General features: G+C 51.1%; 1 protein-coding gene across 1 annotated transcript in view; it reads right to left on the bottom strand.

The window, feature by feature from the left end:
- LOC143793366 (uncharacterized) overlaps positions 1 to 16987 on the bottom strand; it is a 75683-nt gene that overhangs the window by 58245 nt on the left and 451 nt on the right. The window contains exons 2-8 of the mRNA XM_077280275.1: positions 16436 to 16582; positions 15940 to 16119; positions 6430 to 6553; positions 1579 to 1676; positions 1432 to 1510; positions 1228 to 1325; positions 988 to 1105 (exon numbers count right to left, since the gene is read on the bottom strand). Of these exons, the coding sequence (XP_077136390.1) occupies positions 988 to 1105; positions 1228 to 1325; positions 1432 to 1510; positions 1579 to 1676; positions 6430 to 6553; positions 15940 to 16119; positions 16436 to 16525 (787 nt within the window). The 5' untranslated portion in view covers positions 16526 to 16582. The remainder of the gene's footprint in view (positions 1 to 987; positions 1106 to 1227; positions 1326 to 1431; positions 1511 to 1578; positions 1677 to 6429; positions 6554 to 15939; positions 16120 to 16435; positions 16583 to 16987) is intronic.

The following is a 16987-nucleotide window of genomic DNA, read 5'->3' as shown; positions in this document are numbered from 1 at the left end:
AGAGCCAAGCTAACGGTCTCTCTTGCGTGTCTGGGCCGGAACTGTCGGGGCTGACACCATTGTTTCAGGGGGAAGAGGTTCCTGACCAAAGCAGTAAAGGACACCTGACTGATTGGGGTGGGTTGGACATAAATAGCAGTCTGCGCGGGAAGATGGGACACTTGGTGTGGAACGAGCTTGTGAGCAGTGAGACGGATGACTCTCGACAGACCCAAGCCAGCTAGCTTTGCCTATATCCCTGACTAGCAAGAAGACTGCCGACACATTCTACCCTCAGCCCAGAGAGATATCCGCACCGGGTAGTGACCAGGATAGAGTGCATACCTTGGCTCCGCTCACCACCGCAGATTAGCCGCTTAGTCCCATCCTTGCTGTGCCTGTTAAGGACTGGCCCGTGGCTGTGTCCGCTGGACTGTGTGCTTCTACTGCGGTCTTGTCTACTAAACTTTCTGCTTCTTCCACTGTGCCGCCGACTATAATCTCTACCCCACCGTGTCCTCGGATCAGGAAGTCACGTGCCGAAGGACCCGGAGGATTCGTCATAGCAAGGAGACAGTGCATCGCCCTTCTGCGGGACCGGATCAGAGACATATCGTGAAGCCTGCGGTGCAGCCGGGGTATCTTACAGCCACCTTCGTCCAGTGCCCAGAGACTGATAAGTTAATCTGCTATTACCTGCTGCAATTGACTTTTCACTTCCGCAAGTTCATATCTTTTACCTCCCCACTTGTACTATTACTGTTTGATATAAAGAACCTGTTAACCCTTGCTCTGCCTTCTGTGTGTCACTACACCCTTCACACCTGCTAGCATCCTACACTGCCGGACCTCTACAGGAGCGGCTGCGCCATCACCGGACGCTTCTTTTGCCATGTGGACAGCGGATAAAGCTTCACTGCACTGGAGACTCCACACGATATCACACGCCGGTCATCATCATCACACACCGGTCATCATCATCACCACACACCGGTCATTATTACATACCTGTGAAAACATCTCCCGGAATCTCTTCCTTCCCGTCACTCACAGACGGCTGATCCCCCCTCGTCATCGCTTCTTCTCCTGTCTCCTCCTTCACTTTATTCTTAGTCGGATCTTCCCCCTGATACATCAGATGTAACAATCAGCAAAATACAAGAAACCACCAAAATCTGTGACATCTATGACCTCGATCAGAAATGTCCCCCCATATACAGATCCGGTACAGGGCTCAGCACCGTCTACCTGATGATCCTCCGGGATGTTGTGATTCTCCTCCGGACAGTCCTGGGGATACAGAGGACGGGGACATCTCTCCGGTGGATTAATTTCCACAACTCCATCTGTAGAAGACACACAGTGATGGAATACATTGTGTCATGTGATGATGAGATGATGGGAGTAGTAGTAGGTGACCACAGAACAGACATGACAGTCTCCCCTCCTCACCCTGCTGATCGGCCCATATTGCGATCGCCTCTTGTGCTCCATGTATAATTGCAACCTTACTATCAATCAGATCTTCACCCTAAAGAGAAAAATATAAGAAGAGCTCCCTTTACGGTCAGGTGTTGTGGAGGCTTCAGTGTCATCTACCTGATGATCCTCCAGGATGTTGTCACTCTCCTCTGGACAGTCCTGGGGATACAGAGGACGGGGACATCTCTCTGGTGGATTTCTCCTCCTGGATCCATCTGTGGAGACACACAGACTGAATACATGACCTGAAATTACATTGTTGTGGTCTTCACCACCGGTACCGAGGTCCCAGCACTTTGTGACCCCAAGTATGAAGTGATAATCAGCGAGGCCAAAGCCTAATGCTCTCTGCTCTGCACTCGGTGGAAGAGGACCCCGAGGAGAGGGACAGAGAAGACCCTCATCAGTCGGATGGAGGAGCCGTACTAAGAAACACAACTTCTCCAAGTTCCCTCTCCACGAGGGATAGAACCACAGAGGAGCTGGAGAAAGCTCCACATTTCTATCCAGCGCTTTCTTCTCTCCTAATTTGCCGTTATGCAGATTGGGAGAAGGACGGTTACCATTTACCAGTGATAGTTTTCTGAGAGCTTGTCATGGTTCACACCGTGCTGCCAACACTATGTCACGGATCCCTACAATATGTCGGAGATCCCGGGGAGGATATCATGATCGTCCCTACCACTCACACCAATTTGTCACGAACCGGGGTTGTTTGGTTGCACCTGGTTCCATGTAGATGTGGAATGCATACCTGTCAATCAATTAAATGATATTTTTAGCTGATAGAGTAAAAAAGTGGTGACAGGTTCCCTTTAAGCTGTCTGCATATCTCACGCACATAACCAAAACATTTTTTTCTGTTGCTAGTGTCACATAGTAAGGGACCTGACTTAAATACCATAGTTTGCAGCATATCTTCTTTGTCAGACAGGCCTCATCCACACTCAATTATTTTTTTCTGTGACTAAGGCTACTTTCACACTAGCGTTGTCTCCGCTGCACAACGGGGGCAGCGGATGCATTTTTCCAGCGCATCCACTGCCCCATTGTGAGGTGCGGGGAAGTGCGGGGAGGTGGGGGCGGAGTTCCGGCCACGCATGCGCGGTCGGAAAAAGCGGACCGTCATGAGCAAAAAACGTTACATGTAGCGTTTTTTGGTCCAGACGGTCCGCCACAACACGGTGCAACCGTCGCACGACGGTTGCGACGTGTGTCAATCCGTCGCAATACGTCGCTTAATGTTAGTCTATGGGGAAAAACGCATCCTGCAAGCACTTTTGCAGGATGCTTTTTTTCGGCAAAACGACGCATTGTGGCGGATTGCAGTTAACGCTAGTGTGAAAGTAGCCTAACACGACACAGCACGCCATATTTCACCTTGGAATTTACTGCAGCTGAAATTCAGCTGTTTGCAGAGTTGGTGCAGAATTTAAAATCTAATTTTTGGTTGCTAATACTGAGCTCCTACCACACTATCTGAGCAACATGACTGGGAAAAAGTGAGGCTGTGGTGGAAGGGGAATTAGGCTTGGTGATCAAGGTGTATGTGGGGTAGGTGGTAATGTTTGTGAAAGCACTAGTGAACCAACGACACGTCCTATGCAAAGACAACTGACAACTTCTGTTACTGGACGGGCTACTCCACTACCTTTCTATGGCAGACGCACAGCGGTATGCATCGTTGATGATGCCCAGAAAGAGCATGTGCGGATGGCAAGCGCAGATTCAAGTGGCCTCTCCTCCTCTTCCTACACCTCAACATCACACCCAGTACAGTCCACAGAGGTGGCAACCAATTTCCCCTTGCTTCCCCCAGCGTCCCAACTCTCCAACAGTACAACTGACAGTACGGAACCACAGATGGGTGAGTCTGAATAGCTGTTCACACATTCTATGCCATGGTCATCAGAAGTGTATTCAAAAGCTTCACAGAGTCAAGAGAAGGAAATCTGCACCGATGCCCAAAATTTTTAGCTTGGATCAAGGGCAGGACGAAGTAGGATCCAAGCAGCATCCTGACCATTGTCATCAGACGTTAACCTCAGGGGTGAGGTGATCATGATGAGACTCAGATATCTGAGGCTCATGCACACTATACTGTGCTGTCAGAGCAGGAAGAGAAGGGGGGCGACTACAAAGGTGAGGAATGTGATAACACAGAGGATGATGATGATGAGATGTTAGATCCCAGTTGACGTGAACATAGAGGCACACAGCTGAGTAGGACATCTGAGGAGGAAGACGAGGAGGTTACGTTGTGCCATATGTGGCAGCCACGACGAGCAATGCATCCTCAGCCACAAATGTAGTTGTGACCAGCAGCGTCCGTGGGTCTGCAGCTCGCCGGGATGGCAACGGTTGCCTAGCCTGGGCCTTTTTTGACACTCATGTAATCTGCTAACTTTGCAAAATAAAACTTAGTAGAGGTAAAAAGTGCAATATTTTGACTACTACATGTACGAACCTTCACATACGCAATCAACATGCGTTACTCTGGGAAACCCACTGTGCACAAATGTGGAACAGCGGACCTCAACAACCATTAGTCTCCCCACCAATTGCATCTGCTGCTTCTTCCTCTGTTACTGTGCCAACTATTGAGACACAGGTCTTCAACCTCAGAACCTCAGGTTCTCTACCCGCTCCAGTCACGCTGATTGAAAGCCCACCTTTAGCAGTAACGGAAAAGGACATGCCTGCTGTTTTAGGCCCATCTCGGAGAACGAGCACACCACAACTTTTGCAATCCCCCGTAATATCTCCGCCTGCACCTCTCTCACGGTCCGGCAGTTTGACCAGTTCCCCGTACTCCTCCCTCTCTCAGCACTGCAGCCAGCCCATGGTTCCGCAGTTGTGGTCACATAAAAGATTGTTTCCTCCTACTATCTCCAATCTGTTGGCCACGGAAACGCTGCCTTTCCACCTGTTACAGATGGTTTCCAAAAGCTGATGGCCGTCGCAGTCCCCCAGTACCAATTGCTCAGTCGCCATTACTTTTCTAAGAAAGCAGTGCCTGTGCTACATCAGCATGTCGCAGACAACATCATCCATTTCTTGACTAAATCTCTGTCTGCCAGGTTGCATTTCACCACAGACACTTAGTCGAGTAAGCATGGCCAAGGGCGTTACATCTCACTGACTGGGCACTTGGTGACTCTGGTGGCTGTGGGGGTAGACGCTGCTGCACAAGTCTTGGAATCCCCAAGGCTTGCAGGAAAAACCTCTACATTTAACACTTCCTCCACTGCTTCTGCCTCCTCCTCTATCTCTTCTAGGGCCTCCACCTGCACCCTCAACTTCTGCTTTATTGAGACACGCATTCCAACAATGCATAGCGAACCCCCACCACCTCCATACTGCGCAGCCAGTGCTCACCGCAATCAGGCAGTTTTAAAAGTGATATGCCTTGGAGATCGCAGCCATACAGCTGAAGAGTTTTGAACCGCTCTCCAGGCTGAGTTTGATCAATGGCTGTCTCCGCTGAACCTGCATAAAGGGAAGGCCGTGTATATGTAAGGCAGCCAGGGTGGTAGTTGTGGTAGATGGCTGTTCTCACACCTTGGCGCCCCACAGATACAATACAGTGTCCCTTCAGCTGCATGTGCAGCAGTACACTTACAGTCACGGCCAGGTTCCTCTCAGGATCTGTCACTCCAGCTCCGCGATCCCAAGCTCCACAAAACATCTCAGAGTCACAGTTCTTTTCCAACAGTTTAACTTTACTATTCAGCAGGGCATTCAACAGACTGGCAGCACAGGTGTTATGATCGAGACCGGGTTTTGAGTCCTGTTTTCCCAATCTGGTCATGTCAAGAGTTAACCTTTCTCACCCTCTGTCTGGGTTCAGGTTGACTATTTATCGCTGCTGCTTCCTGCAGGCGATGCCAGATATAGTTTTTGCCTAGTGCTGCTGTAGGTGACTCTGATTGCTCTGATTTGTCCTGCCGCGTTTGCTGTCTGAACCCGGGTCTCTGTTTTCCCCTATTCCCGTCTTGACTCAGTGTTTCCCTTCAGTGTGTTAACTCCCTAGTTTTGACTTGGCTTGTATCCTGACCTGCTTCTGTCTTATCCGCTCCTGACCGTTACTGACTCCCTGGCTTGTCTCTGATAAACAAGTCATGGATCTCCAAGGACTTTTGCAGCCCAATCACAGACTGAACAGACTAAGTGATATTGCATTTTTTAGTGTGACGCATTAATGTCTCGTAACTGCACTCTATGATATCTTTAGTGTGGCTTCTGTGTCGGCTGCTGCTGATATTAACATCTGCTGGATTGGGTGTAGTGGAAGACCCGTCAGTCCCTATTATACTTTCTATACTGAGGTGAAATTGATGCCACTTTGTTGGTGTCTGCCAGTAATTTTTGAAAATGTGTAGACTCCTGGTTGGGTCTCCTCCAAGCATCTTGCCTGTAGCAGCAGGCCTCCGAGACCGTCAGGCCTCCACTTCCTTGCAATCAACTACCAGTGTTACTATCCTTACATTTTTATGACAATGGTAGTCTACGAAATTTATATCACATTTGTGCCCCCTGAGTGTGGCTCAGCATGAAAGCAGGTAGAGGTGTTGCATGTGGTATCAGGGCTCCCAGGACAGGAGGTCTACACCGATCGCTCACCCACCTCGTCTTACTGTGACGTTCAATTGAAAGCTGTAAATTTTGTCCCAGACCCCGATACCTCATGCCTGGCTGATTGCTGCAGTGCCATGCTATAATTAGTACTGTGGGTGAATTGAGGCCACTTGGTTTCTCCCCATAATTTAATGTGTTTTGGCAGCATTTGGGGCTGTTATAAGGTGTCGAGCATGAGTCTGTTTTTGCCTCCCATTGACTGTAATGGCGTTCAGTTATGATTGGTGAATTCTGCAAATTTGGCAATCGTAATCTGAACCGAACATTGAAATATTCACTCATCTCTAGTCATCACATCCACCAGAGCCAACAAGGAGCCTCGCTTCTCACCTCGTGGTGTAAGAGACCGGAGCTCCTCCATCATCACATCCTGGTACCGATCCTGGTGTCCTTCTAGATACTCCCACTCCTCCATGGAGAGATAGACAGCGACGTCCTGACACCTTATAGGAACCTGACAACAACCACACCGTCATCACCCAGAATACTCCAGTGCTGTATAATGTCCCAGCAGTCACCTCTCCGCTCATCACCCAGAATCCTCCAGTGCTGTCCTGTATAATGTCCCAGCAGTCACCTCTCCGCTCATCACCCAGAATCCTCCAGTGCCGTCCTGTATTATGTCCCAGCAGTCACCTCTCCTGTCATCACCCAGAATCCTCCAGTGCCGTCCTGTATAATATCCCAGCAGTCACCTCTCCGGTCATCACCCAGAATCCTCCAGTCCTGTATAATGTCCCAGCAGTCACCTCTCTGCTCATCCCCCAGAATCCTCCAGTGGCATCCTGCATAATGTCCCAGCAGTCACCTCTCCGCTCATCACCCAGAATCCTCCAGTGCTGTATAATGTCCCAGCAGTCACCTCTCCGCTCATCACCCAGAATCCTCCAGTGCTGTATAATGTCCCAGCAGTCACCTCTCCGCTCATCACCCAGAATCATCCAGTGCCGTCCTGTATAATGTCCCAGCAGTCACCTCTCCGCTCATCACCCAGAATCCTCCAGTGCTGTCCTGTATAATGTCCCAGCAGTCACCTCTCCGCTCATCACCCAGAATCCTCCAGTGCTGTATAATGTCCCAGCAGTCACCTCTCCGCTCATCACCCAGAATCTTCCAGTGCTGTCCTGTATAATGTCCCAGCAGTCACCTCTCCGCTCATCACCCAGAATCCTCCAGTCCTGTATAATGTCCCAGCAGTCACCTCTCCGGTCATCACCCAGAATCCTCCAGTCCTGTATAATGTCCCAGCAGTCACCTCTCCGGTCATCACCCAGAATCCTCCAGTCCTGTATAATGTCCCAGCAATCACCTCTCCGCTCATCACCCAGAATCCTCCAGTGCAGTATAATGTCCCAGCAGTCACCTCTGCGCTCATCACCCAGAATCCTCCAGTGCTGTATAATGTCCCAGCAGTCACCTCTCCGCTCATCACCCAGAATCCTCCAGTCCTGTATAATGTCCCAGCAGTCACCTCTCCGCTCATCACCCAGAATCCTCCAGTGCCTTCCTGTATAATGTCCCAGCAGTCACCTCTCCGCTCATCACCCAGAATCCTCCAGTGCTGTATAATATCCCAGCAGTCACCTCTCCGCTCATCACCCAGAATCCCCCAGTGCTGTATAATGTCCCAGCAGTCACCTCTCCGCTCATCACCCAGAATCCCCCAGTGCTGTATAATGTCCCAGCAGTCACCTCTCCGGTCATTACCCAGAATCCTCCAGTCCTGTATAATGTCCCAGCAGTCACCTCTCCGGTCATCACCCAGAATCCCCCAGTGCTGTATAATGTCTCAGCAGTCACCTCTCCGGTCATCACCCAGAATCCTCCAGTCCTGTATAATGTCCCATCAGTCACCTCTCCGCTCATCACCCAGAATCCTCCAGTGCCTTCCTGTATAATGTCCCAGCAGTCACCTCTGCGCTCATCACCCAGAATCCTCCAGTGCTGTATAATGTCCCAGCAGTCACCTCTCCGCTCATCACCCAGAATCCTCCAGTGCCGTCCTGTATAATGTCCCAGCAGTCACCTCTCCGCTCATCACCCAGAATCCTCCAGTTCTGTATAATGTCCCAGCAGTCACCTCTCCGCTCATCACCCAGAATCCTCCAGTGCCTTCCTGTATAATGTCCCAGCAGTCACCTCTCCGCTCATCACCCAGAATCCTCCAGTCCTGTATAATGTCCCAGCAGTCACCTCTCCGGTCATCACCCAGAATCCTCCAGTCCTGTATAATGTCCCAGCAGTCACCTCTCTGGTCATCACCCAGAATCCTCCAGTCCTGTATAATGTCCCAGCAGTCACCTCTCCGCTCATCACCCAGAATCCTCCAGTGCGGTCCTGTATAATGTCCCAGCAGTCACCTCTCCGCTCATCACCCACAATCCTCCAGTGCCGTCCTGTATAATGTCCCAGCAGTCACCTCTCCGCTCATCACCCAGAATCCTCCAGTGCCGTCCTGTATTATGTCCCAGCAGTCACCTCTCCTGTCATCACCCAGAATCCTCCAGTGCCTTCTTGTATAATGTCCCAGCAGTCACCTCTCCGCTCAACACCCAGAATCCTCCAATGCTGTCCTGCATTATGTCCCAGCAGTCACCTCTCCGGTCATCACCCAGAATCCTCCAGTGCCGTCCTGTATTATGTCCCAGCAGTCACCTCTCCTGTCATCACCCAGAATCCTCCAGTGGCATCCTGCATAATGTCCCAGCAGTCACCTCTCCGCTCATCACCCAGAATCCTCCAGTGCTGTATAATGTCCCAGCAGTCACCTCTCCGCTCATCACCCAGAATCCTCCAGTGCCATCCTATATAATGTCCCAGCAGTCACCTCTCCGCTCATCACCCAGAATCCTCCAGTGCTGTATAATGTCCCAGCAGTCACCTCTCCGCTCATCACCCAGAATCCTCCAGTGCTGTCCTGTATAATGTCCCAGCAGTCACCTCTCCGCTTGTCACGATATGGTATGAAATATCATAAGTTAGTTTCTTGCTAGCATGCGGGGGCTAAAACCCCCCTCTCTCTTTTTCTCTTTCCTTCCCTGTGTTTCGATCTGTCTGTGTAGAAGAGCTTGCCTTGTGGGGGAGTTTTATTGACGAAAGGTATTTACGACTGGCATAGCTGCAAGGGAAATTTGTACTAGCAGGAACTGTTAGAGAAACTTCTAGAACCATGCGGTCCTTTGTTCTGTTATTGTGAGATATTAGACAAACTATTTAGGATAGTAGAATGATAAATACATATTCTTGATCTCCATCGAAGCATCTACCCATCACTCTAAACACAGTCGTCTAACTCCATCGGGGGAAGAAGTAGGGATTGCTCTGTAAATAATAGGACATATTTGATCTCATAAGAAAGCTCATGTTAATACAAGCTGAATGCTGGGTGTGATATGATTCTGATATGTACTGGAACGGAGTTATAAGCATTAGACCAATTTGTATTCAAAGTACTCAGACTGAAAGGTAGGAGGATCTGGAAAAGCCAGCCCTTTCTGTGAGGTCACAGGCTGTAGGTTATAAAGTTGCTGGCAGGCTTCCAGGGGGGGAGTTGTGAGTTTTTACCTGAAGCGACCAGACTGCGAGTGCCAATGCACTGGGATAGATGGAAAGCTCTCCTAGCCTAGCCTGCAATGCAATGATCTGAGAATATGTGAGTGTTACCTTTTCTTCCTTTAATCCTTTTATTTTCATAATTACCTTGTACATATTTGCAATTGTCTCATTTGTAACATCTTTGTAAAATATTTTATAAACACTGCCTAAAAATCATTTATGGAGTATAATATTTAATACTAGTTAGTTCTTCCTGCCCTAAACCGTACCCTGTCTCTGAAGGGAATTACGCTACTATTTTGGGGGTTAGCTCCGGACCTGTTTGATCGGAGCTGGTGGCAGCTTACCGTGTGCCGGCTTTTTGGGGGGGTCACTGTAGCGACTGCGGCTTGATAATTATTGTTCCTGCCTGAGTGGGAGTAGTTATCGCGTTGCTGCAGTGCGCCCAATAGCCAGTACATAGCAGGCAGCCTTTCTGGCGACTAATTACCCCAGGTGCAGTACCTAATCTGACCTGAGAGTAAGGGGGGCGCCAGAAAGCTGCAAGTGTTAAGTAGAACTGTAAGCGGGATAGACACAAATCCCTGCAGTTCATGGTATACTGAAGAGCAGTGGGATACCTAAAATAAGCCCCTGCTGTAAACTAAGAGGTCAATAGCCTTGTGTGTTTTTTTTCATCACATTGTGGCAGTGGAGGGATAACTAGGATAAGCCCCCTGCACATGTGATAGCCGTCTGCTGGTCTAAAGTCACCCCAATCCGTGACATATTGTGGGCAGCGGCTAAGGGATCTTGACAATTGGTGACAGTCACGGTGTGAATCGTGACACCGCTCATCACCCAGAATCCTCCAGTCCTGTATAATGTCCCAGCAGTCACCTCTCCGGTCATCACCCAGAATCCTCCAGTCCTGTATAATGTCCCAGCAGTCACCTCTCTGGTCATCACCCAGAATCCTCCAGTCCTGTATAATGTCCCAGCAGTCACCTCTCCGCTCATCACCCAGAATCCTCCAGTGCGGTCCTGTATAATGTCCCAGCAGTCACCTCTCCGCTCATCACCCACAATCCTCCAGTGCCGTCCTGTATAATGTCCCAGCAGTCACCTCTCCGCTCATCACCCAGAATCCTCCAGTGCCGTCCTGTATTATGTCCCAGCAGTCACCTCTCCTGTCATCACCCAGAATCCTCCAGTGCCGTCCTGTATAATGTCCCAGCAGTCACCTCTCCGCTCAACACCCAGAATCCTCCAATGCTGTCCTGCATTATGTCCCAGCAGTCACCTCTCCGGTCATCACCCAGAATCCTCCAGTCCTGTATAATGTCCCAGCAGTCACCTCTCTGCTCATCCCCCAGAATCCTCCAGTGGCATCCTGCATAATGTCCCAGCAGTCACCTCTCCGCTCATCACCCAGAATCCTCCAGTGCTGTATAATGTCCCAGCAGTCACCTCTCCGCTCATCACCCAGAATCCTCCAGTGCCATCCTGTATAATGTCCCAGCAGACACCTCTCCGCTCATCACCCAGAATCCTCCAGTGCTGTATAATGTCCCAGCAGTCACCTCTCCGCTCATCACCCAGAATCATCCAGTGCCGTCCTGTATAATGTCCCAGCAGTCACCTCTCCGCTCATCACCCAGAATCCTCCAGTGCTGTCCTGTATAATGTCCCAGCAGTCACCTCTCCGCTCATCACCCAGAATCCTCCAGTGCTGTATAATGTCCCAGCAGTCACCTCTCCGCTCATCACCCAGAATCTTCCAGTGCTGTATAATGTCCCAGCAGTCACCTCTCCGCTCATCATCCAGAATCCTCCAGTGCTGTATAATGTCCCAGCAGTCACCTCTCCGCACCCAGAATCCTCCAGTCCTGTATAATGTCCCAGCAGTCACCTCTCCGCTCATCACCCAGAATCCTCCAGTCCTGTATACTGTTCCAGCAATCACCTCTCCGCTCATCACCCAGAATCCTCCAGTGCAGTATAATGTCCCAGCAGTCACCTCTGCGCTCATCACCCAGAATTCTCCAGTGCTGTATAATGTCCCAGCAGTCACCTCTCCGCTCATCACCCAGAATCCCCCAGTGCTGTATAATGTCCCAGCAGTCACCTCTCCGGTCATTACCCAGAATCCTCCAGTCCTGTATAATGTCTCAGCAGTCACCTCTCCGGTCATCACCCAGAATCCCCCAGTGCTGTATAATGTCTCAGCAGTCACCTCTCCGGTCATCACCCAGAATCCTCCAGTCCTGTATAATGTCCCAGCAGTCACCTCTCCGCTCATCACCCAGAATCCTCCAGTGCCTTCCTGTATAATGTCCCAGCAGTCACCTCTGCGCTCATCACCCAGAATCCTCCAGTGCTGTATAATGTCCCAGCAGTCACCTCTCCGCTCATCACTCAGAATCCTCCAGTGCCGTCCTGTATAATGTCCCAGCAGTCACCTCTCCGCTCATCACCCAGAATCCTCCAGTTCTGTATAATGTCCCAGCAGTCACCTCTCCGCTCATCACCCAGAATCCTCCAGTGCCTTCCTGTATAATGTCCCAGCAGTCACCTCTCCGCTCATCACCCAGAATCCTCCAGTCCTGTATAATGTCCCAGCAGTCACCTCTCCGGTCATCACCCACAATCCTCCAGTCCTGTATAATGTCTCAGCAGTCACCTCTCCGCTCATCACCCAGAATCCTCCAGTCCTGTATAATGTCCCAGCAGTCACCTCTCTGGTCATCACCCAGAATCCTCCAGTCCTGTATAATGTCCCAGCAGTCACCTCTCCGCTCATCACCCAGAATCCTCCAGTGCGGTCCTGTATAATGTCCCAGCAGTCACCTCTCCGCTCATCACCCAGAATCCTCCAGTGCCGTCCTGTATAATGTCCCAGCAGTCACCTCTCCGCTCATCACCCAGAATCCTCCAGTTCTGTATAATGTCCCAGCAGTCACCTCTCCGCTCATCACCCAGAATCCTCCAGTGCCTTCCTGTATAATGTCCCAGCAGTCACCTCTGCGCTCATCACCCAGAATCCTCCAGTGCTGTATAATGTCCCAGCAGTCACCTCTCCGCTCATCACCCAGAATCCTCCAGTGCTGTCCTGTATAATGTCCCAGCAGTCACCTCTCCGCTCATCACCCAGAATCCTCCAGTGCCTTCCTGTATAATGTCCCAGCAGTCACCTCTGCGCTCATCACCCAGAATCCTCCAGTGCTGTATAATGTCCCAGCAGTCACCTCTCCGCTCATCACCCAGAATCCTCCAGTGCTGTCCTGTATAATGTCCCAGCAGTCACCTCTCCGCTCATCACCCAGAATCATCCAGTGCCGTCCTGCATAATGTCCCAGCAGTCACCTCTCTGGTCATCACCCAGAATCCTCCAGTCCTGTATAATGTCCCAGCAGTCACCTCTCTGGTCATCACCCAGAATCCTCCAGTCCTGTATAATGTCCCAGCAGTCAACTCTCCGCTCATCACCCAGAATCCTCCAGTTCTGTATAATGTCCCAGCAGTCACCTCTGCGCTCATCACCCAGAATTCTCCAGTGCTGTATAATGTCCCAGCAGTCACCTCTCCGCTCATCACCCAGAATCCCCCAGTGCTGTATAATGTCCCAGCAGTCACCTCTCCGGTCATTACCCAGAATCCTCCAGTCCTGTATAATGTCTCAGCAGTCACCTCTCCGGTCATCACCCAGAATCCCCCAGTGCTGTATAATGTCTCAGCAGTCACCTCTCCGGTCATCACCCAGAATCCTCCAGTCCTGTATAATGTCCCAGCAGTCACCTCTCCGCTCATCACCCAGAATCCTCCAGTGCCTTCCTGTATAATGTCCCAGCAGTCACCTCTGCGCTCATCACCCAGAATCCTCCAGTGCTGTATAATGTCCCAGCAGTCACCTCTCCGCTCATCACCCAGAATCCTCCAGTGCCGTCCTGTATAATGTCCCAGCAGTCACCTCTCCGCTCATCACCCAGAATCCTCCAGTTCTGTATAATGTCCCAGCAGTCACCTCTCCGCTCATCACCCAGAATCCTCCAGTGCCTTCCTGTATAATGTCCCAGCAGTCACCTCTCCGCTCATCACCCAGAATCCTCCAGTCCTGTATAATGTCCCAGCAGTCACCTCTCCGGTCATCACCCAGAATCCTCCAGTCCTGTATAATGTCCCAGCAGTCACCTCTCTGGTCATCACCCAGAATCCTCCAGTCCTGTATAATGTCCCAGCAGTCACCTCTCCGCTCATCACCAAGAATCCTCCAGTGCGGTCCTGTATAATGTCCCAGCAGTCACCTCTCCGCTCATCACCCAGAATCCTCCAGTGCCGTCCTGTATAATGTCCCAGCAGTCACCTCTCCGCTCATCACCCAGAATCCTCCAGTTCTGTATAATGTCCCAGCAGTCACCTCTCCGCTCATCACCCAGAATCCTCCAGTGCCTTCCTGTATAATGTCCCAGCAGTCACCTCTGCGCTCATCACCCAGAATCCTCCAGTGCTGTATAATGTCCCAGCAGTCACCTCTCCGCTCATCACCCAGAATCCTCCAGTGCTGTCCTGTATAATGTCCCAGCAGTCACCTCTCCGCTCATCACCCAGAATCCTCCAGTGCCTTCCTGTATAATGTCCCAGCAGTCACCTCTGCGCTCATCACCCAGAATCCTCCAGTGCTGTATAATGTCCCAGCAGTCACCTCTCCGCTCATCACCCAGAATCCTCCAGTGCTGTCCTGTATAATGTCCCAGCAGTCACCTCTCCGCTCATCACCCAGAATCATCCAGTGCCGTCCTGCATAATGTCCCAGCAGTCACCTCTCTGGTCATCACCCAGAATCCTCCAGTCCTGTATAATGTCCCAGCAGTCAACTCTCCGCTCATCACCCAGAATCCTCCAGTCCTGTATAATGTCCCAGCAGTCAACTCTCCGCTCATCACCCAGAATCCTCCAGTTCTGTATAATGTCCCAGCAGTCACCTCTCTGCTCATTACCCAGAATCCTCCACTGCTGTATAATGTCCCAGCAGTCACCTCTCCGCTCATCACCCAGAATCCTCCAGTCCTGTATAATGTCCCAGCAGTCACCTCTCCGCTCATCACCCAGAATCCTCCAGTGCTGTCCTGTATAATGCCCCAGCAGTCTCCTCTCCGGTCATCACCCAGAATCCTCTAGTGCTGTCCTGTATAATGTCCCAGCAGTCACCTCTCCGCTCATCACCCAGAATCCTCCAGTGCGGTCCTGTATAATGTCCCAGCAGTCACCTCTCTGCTCATCACCCAGAATCCTCCAGTGCGGTCCTGTATAATGTCCCAGCAGTCATCTCTCCGCTCATCACCCAGAATCCTCCAGTGCTGTATAATATCCCAGCAGTCACCTCTCCGCTCATCACCCAGAATCCCCCAGTGCTGTCCTGTATAATGTCCCAGCAGTCACCTCTCCACTCACCCAGAATCCTCCAGTGCTGTATAATGTCCCAGCAGTCACCTCTCTGGTCATCACCCAGAATCCTCCAGTGCTGTATAATGTCCCAGCAGTCACCTCTCCGCTCATCACCCAGAATCCTCCAGTCCTGTATAATGTCCCAGCAGTCACCTCTCCGCTCATCACCCAGAATCCCCCAGTGCTGTCATGTATAATGTCCCAGCAGTCACCTCTCCGCTCACCCAGAATCCTCCAGTGCTGTATAATGTCCCAGCAGTCACCTCTCTGGTCATCACCCAGAATCCTCCAGTGCTGTATAATGTCCCAGCAGTCACCTCTCCGCTCATCACCCAGAATCCTCCAGTGCTGTATAATGTCCCAGCAGTCACCTCTCCGCTCATCACCCAGAATCCTCCAGGCTGTCCTGTGTAATGTCCCAGCAGTCACCTCTCCGCTCATCACCCAGAATCCTCCAGTGCTGTATAATGTCCCAGCAGTCACCTCTCCGCTCATCACCCAGAATCCTCCAGTCCTGTATAATGTCCCAGCAGTCACCTCTCCGCTCATCACCCAGAATCCTCCAGTCCTGTATAATGTCCCAGCAGTCACCTCTCCGCTCATCACCCAGAATCCTCCAGTCCTGTATAATGTCCCAGCAGTCACCTCTCCGCTCATCGCCCAGAATCCTCCAGTCCTGTATAATATCCCAGCAGTCACCTCTCCGCTCATCACCCAGAATCCTCCAGTGCTGTATAATGTCCCAGCAGTCACCTCTCCGCTCATCACCCAGAATCCTCCAGTGCTGTATAATGTCCCAGCAGTCACCTCTCCGCTCATCACCCAGAATCCTCCAGTCCTGTATAATGTCCCAGCAGTCACCTCTCCGCTCAGCAGCTCAATCATCTTGTTGCTGAGCTCCAGGATCTTCTTGTTCCTCTCATGTAGCAGGGAGTGCGGGGGAGGCTCTGTGATGGGGCCCGGGCTCCGCCCTCCTGACTCCTGGAGATGGATGATGGGAGTCACACCGTCCCCCGGTGTCTTCCTCACTATTGTGTAATCCTGTGTATGGAGAGAGACACTTAGGGAGAAGATTCCTTCCCGACTCCAGATCTGACAATCAGTAGAAATCCCGGGATCAATAACCGTCTCCAGTAATCTGGGGCCATAACCGGGAATATTATTCCCCTCCGGACAGACATCCCGGCCCCTCTACAGCTCTTATAGGGAATCCCCATGACAACTCCTCCGGGCAGAGAGCTCCACACAATCACTGCTCTTACAGGAAAGAATCCTTCTCTCTATTCTGGATTTCCTCCTCCCGATGTCGGACTTGTCACAGAACACAATAAAGCTGATAGAAATGTAGAGGAGTTACCTCTCCGCTCAGCAGGGAGACGATCTCCAGGGCCAAGTGGAATAATCTTCTGGTGGTCTCATCCCTGTCCTCGTCCATCCTCGGGGTCATTCAGGGGGAGGAGGGATGAGCACTGGATCAGCTGGAGGGATCTCGTCCTGCCGGCGTCTTCATGATGGAGGAGAAGATGGAAATCACAGGGGACGAGAGAACGACAATCACTAAATTCTGCCAAATATCAACATTTATCAGGAGGAATCTGGAGGAAAAGCCACAAAACTCCACCGCGGCCTCCTCCGCCAATCTGACCGCTCATTATCAGCCTCAGAGGAGGACGGTCACCGAGGTAACTAAATCACCAGCAGGGGACGGTCACCGTGGTAACTACACCGCCAGTAGAGGCCGTGAGATGAGGAGGAGACGCTGCACATGGGATGTGGTAAAAAGAATGAACATAACACTGTCTAGGTGCACAGATGTGGAGGTGTTGTAGATTTCTTGGGCATCTTGGATATGAGATGAACATGAATTCTACGTAGATAATAGAGGAAGGACCACAGATCCCAGATAATC

This window comes from Ranitomeya variabilis, chromosome 1, assembly GCF_051348905.1.
Source record: "Ranitomeya variabilis isolate aRanVar5 chromosome 1, aRanVar5.hap1, whole genome shotgun sequence".
NCBI lineage: Eukaryota > Metazoa > Chordata > Amphibia > Anura > Dendrobatidae > Ranitomeya > Ranitomeya variabilis.
This window is presented reverse-complemented; position numbering and strand designations above follow the sequence as displayed.